We start from the raw sequence: 21,579 nt of genomic DNA, 5'->3' as shown, positions 1-21,579 counted from the left end.
CACCACTTGTGTAAGAGGAAGGAAAAGGAATATACAGTCTATTTGCTTAAATATGCCTAAAGAAACTCTGAAAGATATTAAGAATAGTGATCACTGGGAATGGAACTGGGCTGATGGCAAACAGAATAGAAAGTCATTTTACTCTGTATTGTTTCATGATTAAAAAAATTTTTTGAACCATAAAATATATTACCTATTCAAAAATAAGTAAATAAAATTCTTTAAAATCTGCATGCTATTTTATTTCCGTTAGAAAAATATTATCTATATAAAATTTTGGTCCAGTTTCTTCTCCTTTAGCTCAACTAGGTTTGAATACTTAATTTTTACTCAAGTAAAAGCAGAATCATATATCTGACATGAAAAATAAATATTTCACATCATTAAATTAATCGGGTTTAATTAGGTGTGCTCTTTATTATTTCTAAGGAATCGTAACTCATCTTTCCTGTATGTTACTTCCCTTTACTTTTTTTAATCTGAGTAACTATGTAATGCATGTCTCTTTTCCCACATCCAGTAATACGAGTGTTATGTAGGCGTAATTTGTAACGTCAATAACTAGATTCATCATTAATCTTCAATTCATGTTCAATTCCCCTTATTATATGGTATTTCCATAATAACTTCAGATATTTCAGTCAACCTTCCACTTTGCAACAAAGATTGTAAAAATTAAGATGTTAATTTAAAAACATTATTAAAATTCCAGACTAAATAACCCTGGGCCCACTTAAAGTGATGCTGTCACAAGATGTCCTGGAATAGCTACTGCTGCAATTTCAACACGGCCTCCTTTGGGCAAAGCAGCAACCTGGTAAGCAGCTCTCACAGGAAAACTACTCTGGAAATATTGTCTGTAGATGTCATTGACAGTATGTCAGACAGCAAAACAGTTGTTTTTATCACATTCGTGAACTCACAGCCTACTGCTTTCAGAATTTCACCCATGTTTGTAAGAGCCTGTTTAGACTCTTCTGCCACCCCTCCTGGCACAAGCTGTCCACTTGCAGGGTCCATGCCTAGCTGTCCTGAAACATAAATGGTCCTGCCAACTAACACAGCCTGACTGTAGGGACCAAAGGCCGCTGGGGCATGGGACTCTAAAATTCTTAACAAATAATGAATTAAAAACAAAAAAACCCAGAAAACTTTGTTGGTAAAATGGCTCCACAGAAATCTGGTAATGGAGTGTGTTTAGAAATCTGGGACTTCCCTGGTGGCCCAGTGGTTAAGAATCCACCTGCCAATGCAGGGGACATGGGTTTGATCCCTGGTCCGGGAAGATCCCACATGCCACGGAGCAACTAAGCCCGTGCACCACAACTACTGAGCCTGTGCCCTAGAGCCCGCAAGCCACAACTACTGAGCCCGCATGCCACAACTACTGAAGCCCGCGCGCCTAGAGCCTGTGCTCCGCAACAAGAAGCTACAGCAATGAGAAGCCTGTGCACTGCAAAAAACAGTAGCCCCCGCTCGCCACAACTAGAGAAAGCCTGCGTGCAGCAACAAAGACCCAATGCAGCCAAAAATAAAATTAATTAATTATTTTAAAAAGAGAAGGAAAAAATACTTTTAAAAAAGAAATCTGAAAGCAGCTCTAACTAGGCTTCATCTCCTTCTAAAGTATTTAATTTTACAACTCCATCAAAAAACTGTGAACCAACCATGAACTGGGCAATTGCCTTAATGAAGAAAACTCGGTCTTGTTCAGTCTCAACATCAGAAGGGATGTCAGTCTGAGGTTCATACCTATTGCAGAGAGAGAGAGAGAGAGAAGACACAAGGTAATTAAGTATAAAGTTCACAAAAGAGAAAGTAAAGCAACTGAGAGGACAGTGGATCTGTAACAGGAAGCTCTGAGTCCCCAGCTAAGGCAGTAAGAGTAAGAAAGGCTTCAGAAGCAACACAAAATACCAAACATTCAAGAGAACAAATCTTCACCTAAAAATAGGTTTAACAAATTTCAAACATCAAATTCGGGGCTCAGCTTACAAAATTAAATCTATCTCAGACTGCAAAGTTTCAGTAAAATAATCAGAACTATTACTCTGGCTGCCTACCCTTGACCCAGTGGAGTTCCTTTCTTCGAGTAACTGATGACACACTGGGGTCAGCAGACGGCAGCCCTTGGCCTCTTCCTGTACAGCCCGCAAACTAAAAAGGGTTTTTACATTTTTCAAAGGTTATAAGAAACACAAGGAAGCATACATGACAGAGATCTTATGTAGCCTGCAGTGCCTAAAATGTTGACTATTTCCTTAGCAAAAAAGTTTGCCAACCCTGAATCATATTAGATTTTTCACACAAAATGAAATCTAAATTATTTCCAAGCCAGGTACTCAGCAGAATGTGTGAGGAGGTCCTGTCACTCCCTGATGAAGGTGAGGGGATGAAGAGGAATGCGGACCAGCACCCCTGTGTCGGCTTCCTACTGAGAAACGTTCTCCTTTTACCGCTGCCTGGTACACTCCCTTCTCCCACAGCGTTCTTTAAACTCAACTGATTTTTAACAGGTTACAACCGAGTCTGTCAAATTTTACTGAACTTTTCCTTTTGCTTCACAAAAGCATCCTGTTTCTAGGTGGCTAATGAATAACATCTCACATTCATTCTTAGACCTCAGTAAAGTGCAGTTCTAACCTTTTCACAAGCCAGAGAAGCACTTCAGATACAAGTCCAAAATTTGGTGTGCGGAAATTTTCCATAGAAATATGTCGAGGGTATCCCAAGGCTCTCATCATTTCTGTAAAGTCTGTCCAAGGTAAAACACAATGTAGTCAGTTCCTCGTCAAACAGCAACGACTTATGAACGTAGACACTTTCTTTGCTTTCTCTTCTTACTCCCAACCTACTGACACTTTTATGGACTATTTATCAACTCTCTAAGAGGGAAAGAAAAAAAGAGATAAAAGTTAAAATACCCAATCTACTTCCTGAAAAACATTTATTTAAATTCAATGGGAGAAGAAGAGGAAACTGTACATTGAAATGGGGTTTAGGAATTGGCTGTGAATTTAATTTCTCTCTTGGATACCTCATTTATCTCTTGGATATCTTTCTCTTTCCCACTCAAAATGAGAACTACCTGGTCACGGTTTAAATGTTAACCGTGGGTTTTTTTTGCGGGGGGCGGGGTGGTGATGGTGGTAAGGTGAAGTTTTGTGTGTTATTTTTGTGTTTTTTGTGTTATTTCTGAGTTGACTTTTTTTTCCCACTGAGCATATAGGACCTTAATAACACAAAATTTAAACATTAGTTGCACTGTATTTAGAGAAATCTTCAAGAAAATGATTGAACTATTGAGCAATATTTAGATGTATTATGAAACAGACTAAGAAACAGTAATACTAATACATGTTGATACCAGATGCTGCAGTCACTAAGCAAGACTTGGAAATAAAATATCTTTTTAGTTCCCACGATGTGCTAAGACCTATATTCAGTGAGCTTCTGGCTAAGTAATATCTGTCTTCACTCTCCTTGAAGGTGGATATTCAAGATGTCCCAATGACATTCACAAATAAGCTACTTGGGCCTTGGAGATTAGGCTGGAATTCACAAGACAACAGAAGAGAAGGCATAAGCAGAGGAAAGAGAAGCAGAGGGCCTCTGTTGCTGTTTTGGGGGATATTTAAATAGAGCAATGGAAAATAAAGCAGCAGCCTTCCCATCACACAGTCAGCCCTAAACACTTCTTGCCGCTAAGTAGCAGTGCAGTTCTGTTAATTCTACAGTATTATTGTCAAAATGGAGACAATCTGAGTAAGAATCTTACCATGAATTGCATAATGTACAGCATTCATTTAAGGTCAAAATGCTCAGAAATCCCCTTCTTATACACTTTTCCCAACACAACTCCATTCAACGTCCCCTAGCAGAAGGCTGGCCTCCCTCAACTATGAGGAAGGAGAAACTTGTCTCTACAACATAAGGTCACCAAGAACCTCCAAATCCCAGAGGGCACAGATTCACACAATAGTGCTAATAGGCATCAATAAAATGTGATGCCTCTTCCTCTATATTTTCATTATAGAAAAATGAGCAATTCACAACTGAAAGGAGTAATCTTTAATGGGGAAATTTCAGGCACCACCAATTGTTAGAAAATTGGCCTTAAAGAGGCCCCTCAGATCACGCCAAATTGGCAATCACCTGCTACACCTATGCAGGTGGAGCCAGTTGGCTGAACTGCTTCAGATTCAGAAAATGAAAGCGTATAAAAGGCAAGAGATTCATTCACACAGTCCTGCCTTTTGATCCTCGTTTCCACCCAGTTCTAGCTGCGTGACCTAAAGCAAACTACTTTACCTCTCTGCCTCAAAGTATTTCATCCGGAAACTTATACGAACCACCTTACTGTTACAGTGAGGACTAAAATAAGATATTGAATGTAAAACGTTTGGTGTGTAACAGGTGTCCCCCAAAGTAGTAGTAACTAATTCTCTTTTCCCCATTCTTCCACTTCCCCACCCTCCTAGCAAAGGCACTTGGGTTCCCTTCTCCTCACCAGCCCCTTGAGAAAAGATGCAAGCTTTGGAGGTGAGACAACCTGATTTCACACGTCAGCGCCAGCTCTTACCACCTGTGTCCCCTGACCTGACCTCTCTCTGCCCAGTTCCTCATCTCTAAACACAGGAGCACAGTTGTTCAGAGGAGTGAATGAAACGATGAACACACATAAGACAGTAACTAACTACCTGGCAGATCATAAAAACTCGAAAAAACGGAAGCCTCGATTATTATTCACCAGCTCCCTCCTCAGTTGTTGTTCGTTTCCCGGAGCTCTAAGCTAACCCAACTCAAAAACGGTCTCTGCGTTTTCTAATACAGTAGCGAACAGACCCATAATTCAATTAAAATTAGATAAAATTAAAGCTTCGGTTCCTCAGCCGCACTAGCCGCATACACATACACAACCTCCCATCATCGCAGAAAGGGCTATGAGACAGGGCTGGGGCGCTCAGCCTGCGGGGCGGCGGGCCAGGGGCGCCCCCGAGCCGCAGAGGCCCGGGCGGGGGCTCCAGCGCGGGAGCCTCGGCGGGGCTCAGACAGGGGACCCGGCGGTCCGGAGCCCCGAGTCTCGGGAGGACCGCAGGTCACAGGGGTCAGGGTTGCCTTACTGCGGAGGTCGCGGAAAGACATTGCGCTCTGGTCCTCAGGATCCCGAGGTCTTCTCCGCTCGCCCCTCAGCGATCATGGGTTTCTATGACAATGCACGGAGCCCTCTACGGCGCGCAGCCGGGGCCAAAAAGGACTGGAGGCGAATCGGCCGGGCTGTGTGCGCATGCTCCATGTGCGCCAGAGAAAGGGCAGCCGGCAGGGGGCGTCCCGCGACGCTGAGGGAGGGGGCGTGGGGTCCCGCCCCGCCTGGCGGCCGGGCCCACTTTGCACAGTTTGCAGAGATTTGGCACTGGCTGACACGCTCTAAGGACCTACTAAGTGCCTGACGCTGTGCGAGGCACTCTACGTACTACTTCTCATTTCCTCCTAAACTCCTCTAGAAAGAATTTACATAATATCACGAAGCCGGGTCTCCAGCCTGGGTCCTGTGCCCAGCACACTTCTCTCTGGCATGTGTAAAATGGCTGGCCGCGCCCGCGTCCGAAACCCGCAAGAAGCGCCTGCAGCGTGAAGCAGTTGAGGCCACAGACTGCGAGTCGCAGGCAGGGGCTGACCGCGGGGCGGCGAGAGCAGGCCCGGCAGCCATCTGCGTGTACGCAGCTGTCTCGATCTTCACAACGGGCCGGAAACTGGCCTGGGTCTTCGCGCGCCGGTGGTTGTCCTGGCACTTTGTCCTGAACTTTGGCAGCTGGAGCTCTCTTTACTCCTGGTGGAGGGAGGGGGCGGCTCCGGAGTGAGGACCGCGCCCAACATGTGGCCAGATAAGCTGTGATCAAACTTGGGAATCCTCTCTACTGGGCTGCCACGGTTGGGGATAGGCGACAGCAAGGGCTGGGGAGGTGAAATGAGCTGAGCCCAGAAGGGTAGGCGAAGACGAAGGACTACCAACCCGTGGGACGCTCTCCGCCCCTGCATTGGTTTTGGCGAAGTAACACACATAAATGCACGGGACCTCAAAGAGAGTCCCGAAATAGATCCACATATACATGGTCATTAGAACAAAGATGGTAAAGCCCTTTAGTGGAGAAAGAAGAATCTTTCAGCAAATGGTTTTGGAACAGTTGGAAATGCAAGTAAATGAACCTCCACCCTTGCCTAAGAGTAAAACCTAACTATTGGGTTGACCCAAAAGTTCGTTAATATCGCACAGAAAACCCGTAACGAACTTTTTGGCCAACAGAATATAACTTTTCCAGAACAAAACGTACGGGGAAAACTTTGTGACTGGGTTAAACAAGAGTTCTTAGATATACCAAAAGTATCATCCTGGGCTTCCCTGGTGGCGCAGTGGTTGAGAGTCCGCCTGCCGATGCAGGGGACACGGGTTCGTGCCCCGGTCCGGAAAGATCCCACATGCCGCGGAGCAGCTGGGGCGAGCCTGTGCTCCGCAACAGGAGAGGCCACAACAGCGAGAGGCCCGCGTACCGCAAAAAAAAAAAAAAGTATCATCCTCTAAAAAAATGTTTTTTGATAAATTGCACCTCATCAAAATTTTAAACTGCTCTTCAAGACACTAAGAAAAGATAATGAAAAGATAATCCAGAGTCTAGAAATATAAATTCACATAACACATCTGATAAAAAGCCTTCTATCCAAAATACATAACAAACTCTCAAAACTCAGTAAAGAAAACCATCCAATTTGAAAGTAGAAAAAGGAACTTCCCTGGTGGTTCAGTGGTTAAGACTCCAAGCTTCCACTGCAGGCGGTATGGGTTCCATCCCTGGTCCAGGAACTTAGATCCTGCATGCCACACGGCCCAGTCAAAAACTGTTTTAAAAAAATTAAAGACAAGAAAGTAGACAAAAAACTTAAAACAGATACTTCACAAGGGAAGATATGGAAAATGTCAACAAAAAAATTAATCAATAGTCAATCTAAGAAATGCATAGTTTATTCGGGTCAGCCTGAGGATTACAATCAGGGAGACAGTCTTTCAGAAAGCTCTGAGGATGTTCCAAAGAGGAAAGGGGGAGGCTAGTATGTAGTGATTTTGACTAAGGGGTAGGTGCAGTCAAGCATACATCTTGGTAGAAGGTTACTGCTATTCACGAGGAGCAGATATCTTAGTTAATGGTTGTAGTGCTTTTCTAAGTATGGGAAGATGCAAGAAACTGAGTTCATAAAATTTTCTCCTGAAAATATCTGAGAGCTAGTTCTGCCAGTTTTCACAGAGCACAAAATGCCTCATCCTGATATTGGCCCTGAATTTCTTTCAGGGTGTGCTGTAAATCAGTGACTGTAGTGACTAATGACTCAATTCTTGTAGAATTGGATGGTGAGCAACATTCTTTGTTTTACAATCTCCTCCTTTTCCATCTTAATTTCTACCAAGGTTTGGGAAGCATTTCAAGACCAGTTTGTACCACGGCTCTAGGAATGCTCATACCCAGGTCAAACAGGATTTCATTGATAGGCCATGCAATGTGCTATCACTGGACTGTTAACAGTAGCCAAAAGCCTCTGGACCACCTTGCCTGTCTTTCTAGTCTCTTATGGTCCAGGAAATGGTTCTCTCTTACTGCTTCTTACCGTATCTAGAGTTACACTATTAATATCATCAATCTTGGAACTTCCCTAGTGGTCCAGTGGTTGGGACTCTGCGCTTTCACTGCCAAGGGCCTGGATTCAGTCCCTGGTCAGGGAACTAAGATCCTGCAAGCCACACGGCGTGGCCAAAAAAAGAAAAAGAATTTTCAATGTTATAGAACTATATATTTGATCAATTGTTTCAAGTAGCCTAGTCATTTTTATCAGAGGCTCAGTCACACATTCAGTAATACAAGAAACTATACTCTTGCAAAATAGACAGAATACAAGTAACATTAATAAGGTCCTAAGTAGGTATTTAAGCTAAGAACTTCCATTAGGTGTGGCCCAGTATCTCCCCAGATCATCTGACCCAGTGTGTTCTGCACCAATCACTATCTTTAAGGGAAATGTTATATTGGCATTGCACACAAAGTTCACCAAAGATATCTGCATCATGACCCCTTACAAGATTGAGAAAGGAATGTTATATTCTAAGGAGTTATATAACTGGCATCAGAAGAAGAAAAATTGAGCTTTATGGTTGAGCAGGTATTTCTGCTGTTGGGGCGGTCTGGTTAATGCATAATGCAGATACGCAATGCACACTACAGGGGAGAGAGGAGGCCCAAATGGGCAGAAAAAAATTTATGTTTAAATCTTCTTGTCTTGCCTTAAAATATGAATTTTATTTCATTACAAATAGTAAGCAGAGGAAAAGATGCTCAAGTTTATTAGTCATTAGAGAAATGCATATTAAACCACAAGATATCACTACACAATTATTAGAATAGCTAAAACAACACAAAACCACAAAAACCCTGACAGTGTCAAGGGCTTGAAAGGATGTGGAGTAACTTGGGCTTTCATACACTATTGGTGAGAATATGAAACTGTACATCCACTTTGGAAAAACAGTTGGTAGTTTCTTAATAAAGTTAAACATAAACAACGTACAGCTCAGCAGTCTCTCTCTCAGGTATTTGCCCAAGAGAAATAAAAACTTATGTTCACACAAAACTTATACATAAATGTTGAGAGCAGCTTTATAATTGCCCCAGACTGGAAACCACTCAAGTGCCCCTCAACTTATGAATGGATAAGCACATTGTGGTACATTCACACAATGGATTTCCACTCAGCAATTTTTAAGAAGCAAAGAGCTAAAAGACACAAGGACAATGATCAATCTCCAATGCCTTATGCTAACTGGAAGAAGCCAGACTCAAAAGGCTTCGTACAAGGACTTGAGGACACAGTGGGAGAAGGGGAAGCTAGGACAAAGTGAGAGAGTAGCACTGACATATATACACTACCAAATGTAAAACGGATGGCTAGTGGGAAGCTGCTGCATGCCACAGCGAGATCAGCTCGATGCTTTGTGATGACCTAGAGGAGTGGGATAGGGAGGGTGGGAGGGAGGCTCAAGAGGGAGGGGATATGGGGATATATGTATACATTCACTTTGTTGTACAGCAGAAACTAACACAACATTGTAAAGCAATTATACTCCAATAAAGATATTTAAAAAGGGCTTCCCTGGTGGTGCACTGGTTAAGAATCCGCCTGCCAATGCAGGGGACATGGGTTCTAGCCCTGGTCCGGGAAGATCCCACATGCCGCGGAGCACTCAAGCCCGTGCGCCACAGCTACTGAGCCTGCGCTCTAGAGCCCACAAGCCACAACTACTGAAGCCCACGCGCCCAGACCCATGCTCCGCAAGAAGAGAAGCCACCGCAATGAGAAGCCCGCGCACTGCAAAGAAGAGTAGCCCCCGCTCGCCACAACTAGAGAAAGCCCGCACGCAGCAACGAAGACCCAACGCAGCCAAAAATAATAAATAAAATAAATTTATTTTTAAAAAAGGCTTCGTACTGTACGATTCCATTTATGTGACAATCTGAATGAGATGAAAATATAGAGACATAAATCAGTGATTGCCAGAAAGAGTTAGGTGCAAAATAATTTGGGGGGTGATGAAACTGTTCTATATATTGATTGTGGTGGTAAGTACATGACAGTAGCTGTTTGTCAAAACTCATAGATCTGTGCACTGAAAAGGGTGAATTTTACCACATCTAAAATTGTATCTCTTGGGAATTCCCTGGGGGTCCAGTGGTTAGGACTGGGCGCTTTCACTGCCCTGTCGAACCTGGGGCCCGGGATCGATCCCTAGTCGGGGAAGTAAGATACCACAAGACGCGTGGCATGGCGAATAGAATAAAATAGTCTATCACTAAGCATGACTAAAAACAAAAAAGCTTAAAAAAAAACTATCTAATGGCTTCCCATCGCTGTTCAAAGAAAACTCAGCCCTCTGAGCTGCGCCTCCTCTGCTCCCTTCCCTCCATCTCCCCTCCCTGGCTTCCTGTTGAACACACCCACCTTCTTCCTGCTTTCTGGTCTTTGCACAAGTAGTTCTGTCCGGAGTGCTCTTCCCAAGTTCTTCAGATCTTTGTGAAGAGGCCTCTCGGAGCATCTACACCAAAGCAGACCCTTCCCAGACCCTCCCTGTCACATCATCTTCTTTTATTTTCTTCGTAGTATGACCTGGAAACATCTCCCTTGCTTCTCTTCTGTGTCTCTGATCTGGACATGTATGTGCCGTGGAAACAGATACCTTCTCTGTCCTACTCGACTCTCTCCCCAAGTCTACAATAGTATCTGGCACTACACAGGCTCTCAGAACATACATGCTGAGACTGAATGAGTGAGTCGGAGTACAATGCCTCACCCCCCCCCCCCCCGCCCAGTGAAGTGAAAGATCTTTGAGGAAAGGCCACGTCCCCTGCCCTCCTCCCATGCTCTTTGCTGGCTGTGATGCCCAGTTCAGAGCTGACACAACAGGCTGCCTGAAGTCCACCAGAGCTGGTGTAAAGTTAGGGCAAACTGGTGTGCACAGGGCACCCAGTGCAGTCTCTAAAGCAGTCAGCTTTGTGACCTTGGGAAGTTACTCAACCTCTGGGGGACTTAGATTCTTCAATGTCACAGTGGAGGTTGTGATGCCTGACACACACAGTGGAGGCTGTGATGGGAAGACAGCACTTGGCATCCACTGTAGCTGGCAGGGCATGGAGGGAGCACCGAGCCTCCTCCCTCGGTTTTTACATTTTTAACAGCTTTTTAACATAAGATAAAATGCACATATTTAAAGTGTGCAATTTAATAAGCTTTGACAAGTGTATACACGGAAGAAACCATCCCCACAATCAAGATAGAGAATACATCTGCCACCTGTTTTCCTGTGTCCCACCCCTTTGTAATATCTACCTCCTGCCACTCCCTCTACCCCAGGCAACCATTCCTCTGCTTTCTGTCACTGTACACAGGTGTATTTCTCGGGCTTTATATAAATGGGATCACACAACATATTCTTTTTGTCTGGCATCTTTTACTTGGCATAATTATATTGAGACTCATCCATGTTGTAGCCTGTATCAGTAATTCATCCCTTTTTACTGCTGAGTTGTATATCCATTGTATGGATATACCACAGTTTATTTACACATCACCTGTTCCTGGGCATTTCCAGTTTGGGGCTAGTACAAATAAAGCTGGTATGAACATTCATGTAGAAATCCTTATAAAGACACATATGCTTTCTTTTCTCTTGAATAAATACCTATGAATGACATAGAGTCATAAGGCAAGTGCATGTTTAACTTTTTTTCTTTTTCAATAATTTTTTTAAAAAATAAAATTTATTTATTTATTTTTGGCTGCGTTGGGTCTTCGTTGCTGCACGCGGGTTTTCTCTAGTTGCAGTGAGCGGGGGCTACTCTTCGTTGTGGTGCGCGGGCTTCTCATTGTGGTGGCTTCTCTTGTTGCGGAGCACAGGCCGTAGGCGCGTGGGCTTCAGTAGTTGTGGCTTGCGGACTCTAGGGCACAGGCTCAGTAGTTGTGACACACAGGCTTAGCTGCTCCACGGCATGTGGGATCTTCCCGGACCAGGGCTCGAACCCGTGTCCCCTGCACTGGCAGGCAGATTCTTAACCACTGTGCCACCAGGGAAGCCCTTCAATGGACTTCTGATTTTAGAACAGTTTTAGATTTTCAAAGGAGTTTCAAAGATAGTACAGAGTTCCTGTATATTCCATCTCTCCCTCACCCCCGCCATTGTTAACACCTTACATTAGTATGGTGCATTTGTCTGATGAACCAATACTGATACATTATTATTAACTAAATTCCAGATTTCCTCATTTCTAACCTACTGTCCTTTTCCTGTTTTATGATTTGATTCAGGACACAGTATTACACTTAGTCGTCATGTCTTCTTAAGTTTCTCTAGACTGTGACAGTTTCTCAAACTTTCCTTGCTTTTGATGACCTTAATAGTTTTTAAGTGGTGCTGGTCACTTATTTTTATTGTGGTAAAATATACATAACATAAAATTTGCCCTTATAAGTGTACAATTCGGTAGCATTAAATACATTTGAAATGTTCAACCACCATCTCTATTTAGTTCCAAAATATTTTAATCACCCCAAAAAGAAATGTCACACCAACTAAGCAGTCTCTCCCCATTTCTCCTTCCCCACAACCCCTGGTAATCACTAACCTGCTTTCTGTCACTTTGGATTTATTCATTCTGCATATTTCGTATAAACAGAATCATAAAATGTGGCATTTTGCATCTGGCTTCTACCACTGAGCATTATGTTTCTGTGGCATTCACAGGGCATTCTGCCCTGTGAATCAGTACTTCATTCTTTTTACAGCTGAATAATATTTCCCTGTATGGACAGACTACAATTTGTTTATCCATCCATTAGCTGATGGACTTTGGGGTTGTTTCTACTCTTTGGTTACTATAAATAATGCTGCTATAAATATTTGTGTACAAGTATTTATTTAAATACCTGTTTTCAACTCTTTTGGATATATACCTAGGAGTGAAATTGCTAGGTCATATGGTAATTCTATGTTTAACTTGTTGAGGAACTGCCAAGCTGTTCTCCATAGTGGCTGCACCATTTTCCATTCCCACCAGCAGCATAGGCAGGTTTCAATTTCTCTACATTCTCATTAACACTTAACTTCTGTTGGGTTGTTTGTTTGGTTGGTTTTTTAAATTATAGCCAGCCTCATGTGTGAGAAGTAGTGTCTCACTGTGGTTTATTTTTTATAATTTTTTAAAATATTTATTTATTTATTTTTGGCTGATTGGGTCTTCGTTGCTACACGTGGGCTTTCTCTAGTTGTGGCAAGCGGGGGCTGCTCTTCGTTGTAGTGCACGGGCCCCTCATTATGGTGGCTTATCTTTGTCGTGCAGCATGGGCTCTAGGTGGGTGGGCCTCAGTAGTTGTGGCACTTGGGCTCAGCAGCTGTGGTTCGTGGGCTCCAGAGCGCAGGCTCAGTAGTTGTGGCGCACGGGCCTAGTTGCTCCACGGCATGTGGGATCCTCTTGGACGAGGGCTCGAACCTGTGACCCCTGCTTTGGCAGGCGGATTCTTAACCACTGCGCCACCAGGGAAGTCCCTCACTGTGGTTTAAATTTGCATTTCTCTAATGACTAAATACGTTGAACATGTTTTCATGTGCTTGTTGACTCTTTGTATATCTTCTCTGGGGAAATATCTATTCAAGTTCTTCACCCATTTTTAAATTGGGTTGTTTGTTTTTTTGTTGTTGACTTGTAAGAGCTCTTTATGTGTTCTAGATACTACACTCTAATCAGATATATGATTTGCAAATGTTTTCTCTCATTCTGTAGGCTGTCTTTTCACTTCTTGACACTGTCTTTTGCAACACAAAAGTTTTCAACTTTTATGAAGGGCAATTTACCTATTTTTTCTTTTGTTACTTGTGCTTTTGTTGTCATATCTAAGAATCCATTACCAAATCCATGGTGATGAAGATTTCTTCAGAGTTTTGAGTTAATTTTTGTATATGGTGTGAGGTAGGGGTCCAGCTTCATTCTTCATTCGTATCTTTTGAACATCTAGTTGTCCCAGCACCATTTGTTGAAGAGACTATTATTTTCCCTCTGGAATAGTCTTGGCGATCTGTTGAAAATAAATTGTCCAGAGATGTATGAAATTATTCTGGGCTGTCTATTCTATTCCATTAGTCTGGATGTCTAGCCTCATACCAGTTCCACAGTTATGGTTACTGTAGCATTGTATGCAATAAGTTTTGAAATCAGAAATCTTGAGTATTCAAACTTTTTAAGATTGTTTTTGGCTTTGGGGCTCCCTTGTAATTCCACATGAATTTTAGGATCAGTTTTCCTGTTTCTGCCTACAAGGCCATTGAGATTTTGATAAGAATTGCACTGAATCTATAGATCACTTTGGGAAGGATTGTTGTCTTAACAATATTAAGTCTTCAAACCACGAACAGGATCTTTTTCCATTTATTTAAGTTTTCTTTTTTTTTCCCAGCAGTTTTCTAGTTTTCAGTGTTGTCTTGTACTTCCATGGTTAATTTTATTCCTGTTTTATTCTTTTTGTTCTTTGCTACTGTATAGAAATACAGTTAGTTTTGCGTGTTGATCTTGTATCCTGAGACTTGGCTGAATCTTATTAGCTCCAATAGTTTTATTAGCTCAAATAGGTTTTTTTTTAGTGTGAATTAAGTTTTTTCTCTGTATAAGATCATGTCATCTGTGAATAGAGAAAATTGAAGATTTAACTTTTTAAGAAACTGTTTACCAAATTGGTGGTACCATTTTACATTCCCCTAGCAATATATGAGAGTTCCGGTTCCTCCAAATCCTTCCTTACACTTGGTGTGATCCCACAGTACCCCATCATCTACTTATGGGAAAGTGGACAGAAAAATTAAGGGACCTATCCAGTCACCCAATACCACCACCTTCTCAGCATGCTCAAAGCACTGACCCAGATCTCACCAAGTCTGCATCCCTAAACCTTCATTTTCCATCCATGGATGAGGAAACTGAAACCCCAAGAGGTCACCCCTGGGAGTGACTCCTCAGCCTGCAAGAGCTGAATCTGTCTGACATGCCTGTCCCAAGCCAGAGGGACCAGGGACCTCCCCTAAGGTCCTGCCCCCTTCCCTTGTCCTCCTCCCACCCTGCCCCTGCCCTTGAGCATCATCCTCTCCCAAACTCAGGGATCTGGGAAACCTGGGAGTCTTCCCTGTGACATCACAGAGCTGGTTGCCAAGGGAGACCTGCAGATCCATCCCCTAGACAGGGGCGAGCACAGCCCTGCTGCACAGGAGGTCCGGCTGCTCCTCCCCCACCTGGATGGCCCTCCATAGAAGCCTTGGTCTGTGCGTTCTCTCAGCTACGCATAAGAGAAGGTGCCAGGCTGCGGGGAGGAGTGGCAGGAGGAGAGATGCCCTCCTGTCCTGACCTGGGCCCAAAGCCACCAGGGTGCCCTCAGGGACATGCAAGCTTGGGAGAGGGGAATGGCCACCAGTCCAGGCCATGTGACCCTGGGCACCAGAATGCTCTCTCTAGGGTAGGGGGCAAAAAGGGGGGGCAGAAAGAAGAGCCTGCAGTCCTGAAAGAGATCTTGGTGCCAAGACTCAGGCTTCTCAGCCCACCCTGTTGGTTGGAAGGGAGAAGGAGTGCTTTGTTGGGTGAGTGAGGTGGGAGACAGGGGGCGGAGCCCATTTGACAGGTAAGCTGAGGCTCCACAGGCCAGGGGTGGAGCCCATCACATAAGCATGTGACTACACTGTCCCCTCACGGCCTCTGTGGCCCACCAGCCACCAATCTCCTGCTCTCCCCTCCACAGATGCAGTGAGCTGGGCCCGAGGACGCACCAGTCACCCCGACATGTCACCCAATATCTACGAGGGGGGGCTGAGGGCCCAGCAGCAGCAGTGTCCCAGTGCCCCAGTTCCCAGGGAAGCAAGCCCAAGAACTTCTGGTTGCACCATCTCCGGGGCCTGGCTCTCTACCTACCAGGCCATAAGAGGCCTGCCGGCCAGTGTGAGAGCCATTGGCTGGGCCAGCTCATGGCCGGGGGCTGCCTCCCACAACCCGAGGGCACAATCTGGCCCCTGGACTTACCACAGGGGGCTCTGGGCCCAGGTAACAGTCACCACTCAGCCCTTCTGGAAGCTCGACAGCCTGGGAAATACAGGTGAGCACCTGTCCAAGTGATGCAGGGCTGGGGACAGGAGGGGAAGACCCCGGGCAGGGTTGGGCTGGGCACTCAGATGGACCCAGGTGGCCCCTCTCCACTCCCAATCCGCCTGGGTACCTGTCCCAGCTCTACATGTGATGAGGGACCTCGGACTGCTCTCCCCCGCTGGCCAGGCCTCAGTTTCCCCATTTGTAAAATGAGGGGTTCACGTTAGAGAAGGGTCCTTTCAGTTTGAAACGTGTTTCCCTCTTCCTCCTCCCCTCCCAGGTTTTCTTTAAGGAGAACTGCCCCCTCCCCTCTGGTTTTGAAGGATGCCAGGTTCACAGAGGTCATAGGATGGGCTGGCAGCCTCCCCCAGGTCCCTCCAAGTGACTCCTCTCCCCCCGCTTTCCTCAGCTTCCAGTTCCAGCATGGACCCAGCCAAGGGTGCCCCCTCCCAGCCCGGTCCCCCTGCAGGCTTGGGGCTCAGGCCTAAGAGATCCTGGGGGGGCCTCAGAGGAATCCACATGTCCCTTGTGCAAGAGAACTTGCTCTGGGGCTCTGGAGAGGCCATAGGGATCCAAGTGCCAGGGCTGGTTCTCCCAGCTCAGGACAGCGGGGGAAAGGATGGCCCAGGAGGAGGAGGTCAAAGGTCCAGGGGGAAGGGCTCAGCCCCCACCAGTAGCATCCCCACACCGAGATGCCTCGGCAGCTGCCCAGCACCAGAGCCTAGGCCAGCCTCGGGAAAACTCGAGGGTGGAAGGAGGAGGAGGTCCTGTGGGAGGGACAGAAAGAAGCCTGGGCGTACCCTTGCAGCCTGCTCCAACTCAAGTCGACCACTTGTACCTGGGAGGCTGGGCGGAGTGGAGAGTTGGGCTCCCGAGAGGCCAGGGAGCCTACAGGTCTAATCTCAATAAAAGCCAAGGCCTGCACCTTCTGTCCCTGGGTCTGTCTGTCATCAGGCCAATTCAGCCAGAGAAATGGCCCCTCGGCACCTGTGTTCTGAGAGCAGAGTTCCATGTCGATCCTGGGGGAATCCGAGGTGCTCCCACCCTTAGTTGAGGAGGGAGCCGTCCTCCTCTGGGCAGGACTCTGGGCAGGCTTCCTGGGTGGGCAGGGTCTCAGCAGGCCCAAGAGCAGGGCTTGGTGTTCTGGGTGGAGAGGGCAGAGGACAGAGAAAGTTAGGCCAAGTTTAGGGAGGGTGTCGGGAGGAGAGCAAGTTCCCAACCTGGGCAGAGACGTTGGCCCTGACCCCACGCCACCCCTCATTGAGGCCTTGGTTGAGTTCACCCTCCCTGGGGACCCCTGGCTGCCCTGACCCTCCAGGCAGAATGGGCACAGCCCTTCTCCCAGCTGGGCTAGACCCCAGGCACCCAGGCATGGGCTCCTCTGTATCAGGTCTTAACCCCAGCCCTGTTGACATTTGGGGCTATGCCGTTCTTTGTTTCGGGGGCTGTTCTGTGAGTTGCAGGATGTTTAGCAGCGACCCTGGCCTCCACTCACTATATTCCAGTAGTGCCCTCCGCCCAGTGTGGCAACGAAAAACATCTCCGGAGAGTCTGATGTCCCCTGGGGGGCAGAATCTCTTGGGCTGAGACCCCCTGCTCTACATCACTGGGCCTCAGCCTGTGGGGACAGATGGGAGAACCTGGATTTGCCTCAGTGACCCTCAGTGGGTCACTGGGTTTGCCTCAGTGACAGGATGTTTGCCTCAGTGACAGGCTGATTTCCTGTCCTGGCAGCCTGGGTCAGGCAAGGGCTGACCTACCCCTCTCACAGGCTTCTGTCAGACCACACATGATGGTGTCAAGGACATTCTGGACACCAGGACAGCTGGGCTCCTTTCAGACATGGGGGAAATCTCCCTCAGGCCCCTGCCCTGCCCCTGTACCCTGGTACAGCAGATTCTGGAGACTTTGGTCCCTGGGTGCTTTTCAGGTTGTTGTAAGTGTGCATGCGGCCCTGGGTGGTGGCAGCTCCTAGTCCGGGCCACCAGCCTCAGGCCCTGTCCCATAAGGAGGGCCATTGGAGGGAGGCCCAGCCCGCAGGGAGCAGCGCACCCACGCTTTGGAGGGGTCCACACCTGGGCTGGGGTCTCAAGCCCACCATTTACAGCTGTGTGGCTCTTGGGCAACTCCCAGCCCCTGAACCAGTCGTTTGTCTAAGAGGGTGACAGGCACGACCCCCTGCCCCCAGGGTGGCCAGAAGCTCCAAGAAGTTGGTGGAAGGACCTGGCCCCAGGCTTGGCCCAGTCAGGGGCTGGGACCTGCTGCCTACCCCCACCCCCGCCCCCCCCCACCCCGGGCTCAGGCTCTTGCGGTGGGGTGCCCTGGGCAGGGCCCCTGCCTGACCACTGCACTGTCACCAGCTCTAGAACCTCTTCCGGGGCTGCATTCCTTGGCAGGGCAAGGTACAATTATGATCGTAAAAAGCAATCGCCCTTTGAGCTGGAAGCCTTCCTGGGACTTGCCAGGGGACAAGCAGCTCCTGGGCAGCCCTCAGCCATGGGGCAGGTCCACAGGCGCAGGGCCTGCAAAGACAGGATGTGACCAATTAAAGTCTATTTATTTGTTTGTAATAAGACAAAACACTATAATCCGTTCAACACTGGGCTGGACACTGCAGTGATAAGAAGGCGGGGAGGGAGGGGCAGGGCAAGGCCTCTGAGCTCAATTACGAATGTCCAAGGCAGAACCTTCTGGAAGACTCTTCCCTTACCCTGAGGGGCAGAAATAAAAATCACATGATCATCGTTGATTCAGATTAGAGAAGACACCCAGCTGGGCCTCAGCATGAAACCAATGTCAGAGTGGAGGTGGGGAGTGGGGGGAGATGGAGTGCCCTTCCTGCCTGGGATCCACCGGTGAGGCCGCAGGAGCCCTGGGCCGGGAAGTTCTGAGGAAGGGAAGGACATGGTCACGGAGCCCCCACCTGGGGTGTTCCCGTCTCCTGCTCTCGTCCGGCGTGAGACTCTGTGCCATCCCCTCTGCTCCGGAGGGGCAGGCCAGGCAACGAGCAGCTCTAGGGGCCCTGGCAGAAGGGATGCCAGGAGCACGTGCCGTCCACGCGCACACTTCCAGGCACTGTCTCTGCCCCAGAGGTGGAGGGACCACAAGGCACGTGACTGTCCCCAGCCCCAAAGGCCGGGTCTCACTTGGTCATTGCGGTGCTCAGCTTCGTCCTGTCTGCACCTGGCCAGGCCTCGGAGCTGCTGCTCATGGGGCTGGGGGGCTGGGGGAGAGGACCCCCAGGCCCTCAGCGGCGCCTGTCCTCAGCCCGGCTCCCTGCAGCAGCTCAGCTGAATGGCACTCCACCAACTAACAGGCGGTTCCAATCGCTTGGGACAGAATGAAGCAGCCCGTGGGAGGACTCAGCCTCCTAGTGGGGATGTGGGCACCTGTCTCGTTATTCGCCCGCACATGTGGGGAGCGAAGCCCCAGAGCTCAGTGTGTGGGTGAGAAGCCTCCCCAGCTGTGCCCAGCAAGTGTCAGCCCCAGGTGGAGAGACCGGGGCTGCTCCCCGGCCCCCGGGCTTCTGGGTGCTGGTTCTGGACCAGGGGCTGGCCTTCCCGTTATTTCGACCCCTCATTGTTCAGAGGCTCCTGTGTCTTTAGGGTCAAGTCTGTCCGTAACACTTGGGTTCCTCCCTCCCAGAAGTTTATTCCGACTTTGGAGGAAGGAGCTGGAAGGATCGGGCAGCGGAGGGGAAGAGGCCGGTGAGGAGCGTGGGGAAGGAAGCCCTTTCCCATGCCCTTGCTCCCAGGGCAGCAGAAGAAACAGACCACAGTGAACGCTGCCACCCCCAGGTGCCCGTGGGGCTGGAGCACGTGCGGGGGCCCAGCCAGGGCTCAGTAGAAGTGAAGGTTTCCAGATTGGGAAGGAGGGCTGGAGGAGCCTGTGGGATAGACAAGAGGGGAGCAGGGGTGAAGGCTTCAGCAGAAACGCTCTGCTTCCCTCCCCTCCCCAGGGGCCCGGCCTAGGAGCCCAAAGCTGGGCCCCTGGCGCTTCTGAAGCGTGAGCCCTCCTCCAGGTCCAGAGTCTCTTCCAGTGACTACTGGCTCTCTTCGGTCCCAGGACAAACCACAGTACCGATGGGGGTGCCAGCCCAGGTGGCCACGGAGCCCTGCCGCCTGGGGTTGGCCCACGTCACAATCCGCTCTGGGCCATGTCCATGCACAAGGGATAGACCTTGGAGTCCCCATGACGCCTTCCAGCTCTGCCATTCCCTGAGGTCTGGGAGACCAGCTCCCCACGGTGCTAAGAAGCGGCCACGTCTAAGCAGAGCTCTCATCTAGGTGCCCACCACAGGGCAAGGCCGCTGCTGTTAAAGCCGCCATCTACAGTGAAGCACCACCAGGGACACAGCGGCACTGATAACCCCTGGGAAGGGGAAGCTGAGTGTCTGGGGACAGGAGTAGAAGGGGCTTGATCTTTTGGTAACTTTTCAGTTTTTGAACCATGTGAATGCATTATTTTTTAAAAAGTAATTCAGGTAGTGAAAAGATAAAGCTCTGGCCAGGGCTCAAGAGCTCTGCTTTCCCTCCTGAAGTTTCTGAGAGACGTTCGGGAACTATCTTGGCCCCTGGCCATGCTTCCCAGCACCCTGAGCAGCAGATGCCCATCCAGGGCCTCCTGTTTTCATTGCTGAAAGCACTGCCTCCATTTCCCCAACCATCATCCGACTGGGCTCTGCTCCCCTTTCTGCACCCCCTGCTCTGGTGTACCTGGGGGAGACCGGGCATGCCCCTTGACTCTCTTCTCCCGAGCCCACGTAGCACCGGGCCTGCAGCTGGGGCAGGCCAACGGGCCCGGCAGGTGCCCACCGGGTCCTCTGCAGAAGTCAGATGGCTGGGAAGGCGGTTTCCACAGGGTGCCGAGGGGTGGGGCCTGGTAGAGACTGCCCAGCTGGCGTCACATGGTCCGGCTGTACTCGATGCCGCCCTTGGTGGAGATGCTTGACCATGGCAGGAAGCTGCAGAGCAGGCTGTGGGCCTGGCGGTAGATCCTGTGCGGGATGGAACAGGGGCTCAGGTTTGCTAGTGCAGAGCCCAGGTGCTGGATGTAGTCCGTGCAGCTCTGTTAAGGAAGATTCCGACTCGCCTGCCCAACTGCCCCAGGGTGGCACTGTCAGCACGGTGACCATGGGGGCTGCATGCAGACAGAACGCCACTCTTGCAGGAGGCCAAGAGCCTGCTCAGCCTCTGCAGGGCTGGAAAGCCTCATCAGATGGAGGGGGCTCTGCTGCACAAAATAATGCAGGGCAGAGCCTGGGTACAAGGGACCTTCTGGGTGAGGCCCCAGGCACCTGGACACCCAGACTAAGGCTGGACAGGACTGGGTGCTGGGGGAGGGGTCTGGCAGAGCAAGCGTTCCTAGTTCTCCCCTACACTCAGTCCTCAGAGTGGCAGGGGCCTGTCCCTGTGATGAGGAGGGGTCAGCAGTCCTGATTCCATGGACACCCACAGAGACCCATCTTCACAGGAGCCAGGCCTGCAGGCTTTTGGGCTGCCCTTGTCTTTCTTGTTTATTTCCCTGTGAAATGGATAAATCCTGGACTCATTCATTTAACTTCTCTCTCTCACATACACACAGTATTTTGGGGGTCACACCCTATGACTATCAGGAAGTCTCCTGGCCTCCACTGAACCTGTCAAGGCCCAGAGAGAGTTAAAGAGGAGGAAGCAGGGCAGGGACACACCTCTGGGTCACGCACCCAGCAAAGAAGGTTTGAACCCAAGTGTTCAAAAACAGCAAACAGGGCTTCCCTGGTGGCGCAGTGGTTGCGCGTCCGCCTGCCGATGCAGGGGAACCGGGTTCGCGCCCCGGTCTGGGAGGATCCCACATGCCGCGGAGCGGCTGGGCCCGTGAGCCATGGCCGCTG

At 48.7% G+C, this 21,579-nt stretch overlaps 3 protein-coding genes and 1 pseudogene across 16 annotated transcripts in view; 2 read left to right on the top strand and 2 right to left on the bottom strand.

The window, feature by feature from the left end:
- The window catches only part of CLUAP1 (clusterin associated protein 1), a 50,475-nt gene extending 45,060 nt beyond the window's left edge, over positions 1–5,415 (bottom strand). Inside the window, exons 1-3 of one of the 2 annotated variants that reach the window (XM_024123674.3) lie at positions 5,124–5,415; positions 2,644–2,755; positions 1,668–1,752 (exon numbers count right to left, since the gene is read on the bottom strand). In XM_024123674.3, the coding sequence (XP_023979442.1) occupies positions 1,668–1,752; positions 2,644–2,755; positions 5,124–5,145 (219 nt within the window). In that variant the 5' untranslated portion in view covers positions 5,146–5,415. The remainder of the gene's footprint in view (positions 1–1,667; positions 1,753–2,643; positions 2,756–5,123) is intronic. The other variant, XM_028499066.2, reaches the window with a different exon arrangement.
- A 4,997-nt stretch (positions 5,416–10,412) lies between these two features.
- The window catches only part of NAA60 (N-alpha-acetyltransferase 60, NatF catalytic subunit), a 48,588-nt gene continuing 37,421 nt past the window's right edge, over positions 10,413–21,579 (bottom strand). For 3 of the 13 annotated variants that reach the window (XM_055090902.1, XM_055090896.1, XM_055090903.1), the window contains exons 6-9: positions 20,423–20,766; positions 18,631–19,593; positions 16,508–16,850; positions 15,659–15,744 (exon numbers count right to left, since the gene is read on the bottom strand). In XM_055090902.1, the coding sequence (XP_054946877.1) occupies positions 20,610–20,766 (157 nt within the window). In that variant the 3' untranslated portion in view covers positions 15,659–15,744; positions 16,508–16,850; positions 18,631–19,593; positions 20,423–20,609. Of the gene's footprint in view, positions 14,263–15,644; positions 15,745–16,507; positions 16,851–18,033; positions 19,594–20,422; positions 20,767–21,579 lie in introns of those variants that run through there. The other 10 variants (XM_055090899.1, XM_055090900.1, XM_055090904.1 and 7 more) reach the window with 10 other exon arrangements.
- LOC102995773 (uncharacterized protein C16orf90 homolog) lies at positions 14,483–15,721 on the top strand. The gene is given in 3 exon segments (XM_024123526.3): positions 14,483–14,513; positions 15,295–15,473; positions 15,476–15,721. Coding segments are annotated over 3 exon segments (456 nt in total).
- LOC112064836 (uncharacterized protein C16orf90 homolog) lies at positions 15,858–16,275 on the top strand (annotated as a pseudogene).

Source organism: Physeter macrocephalus, chromosome 14 (genome assembly GCF_002837175.3).
Source record: "Physeter macrocephalus isolate SW-GA chromosome 14, ASM283717v5, whole genome shotgun sequence".
Taxonomy (NCBI): Eukaryota; Metazoa; Chordata; class Mammalia; order Artiodactyla; family Physeteridae; genus Physeter; species Physeter macrocephalus.
Note: the sequence above shows the minus strand (reverse complement) of the source record. Positions and strands in the feature narration are given on the sequence as shown.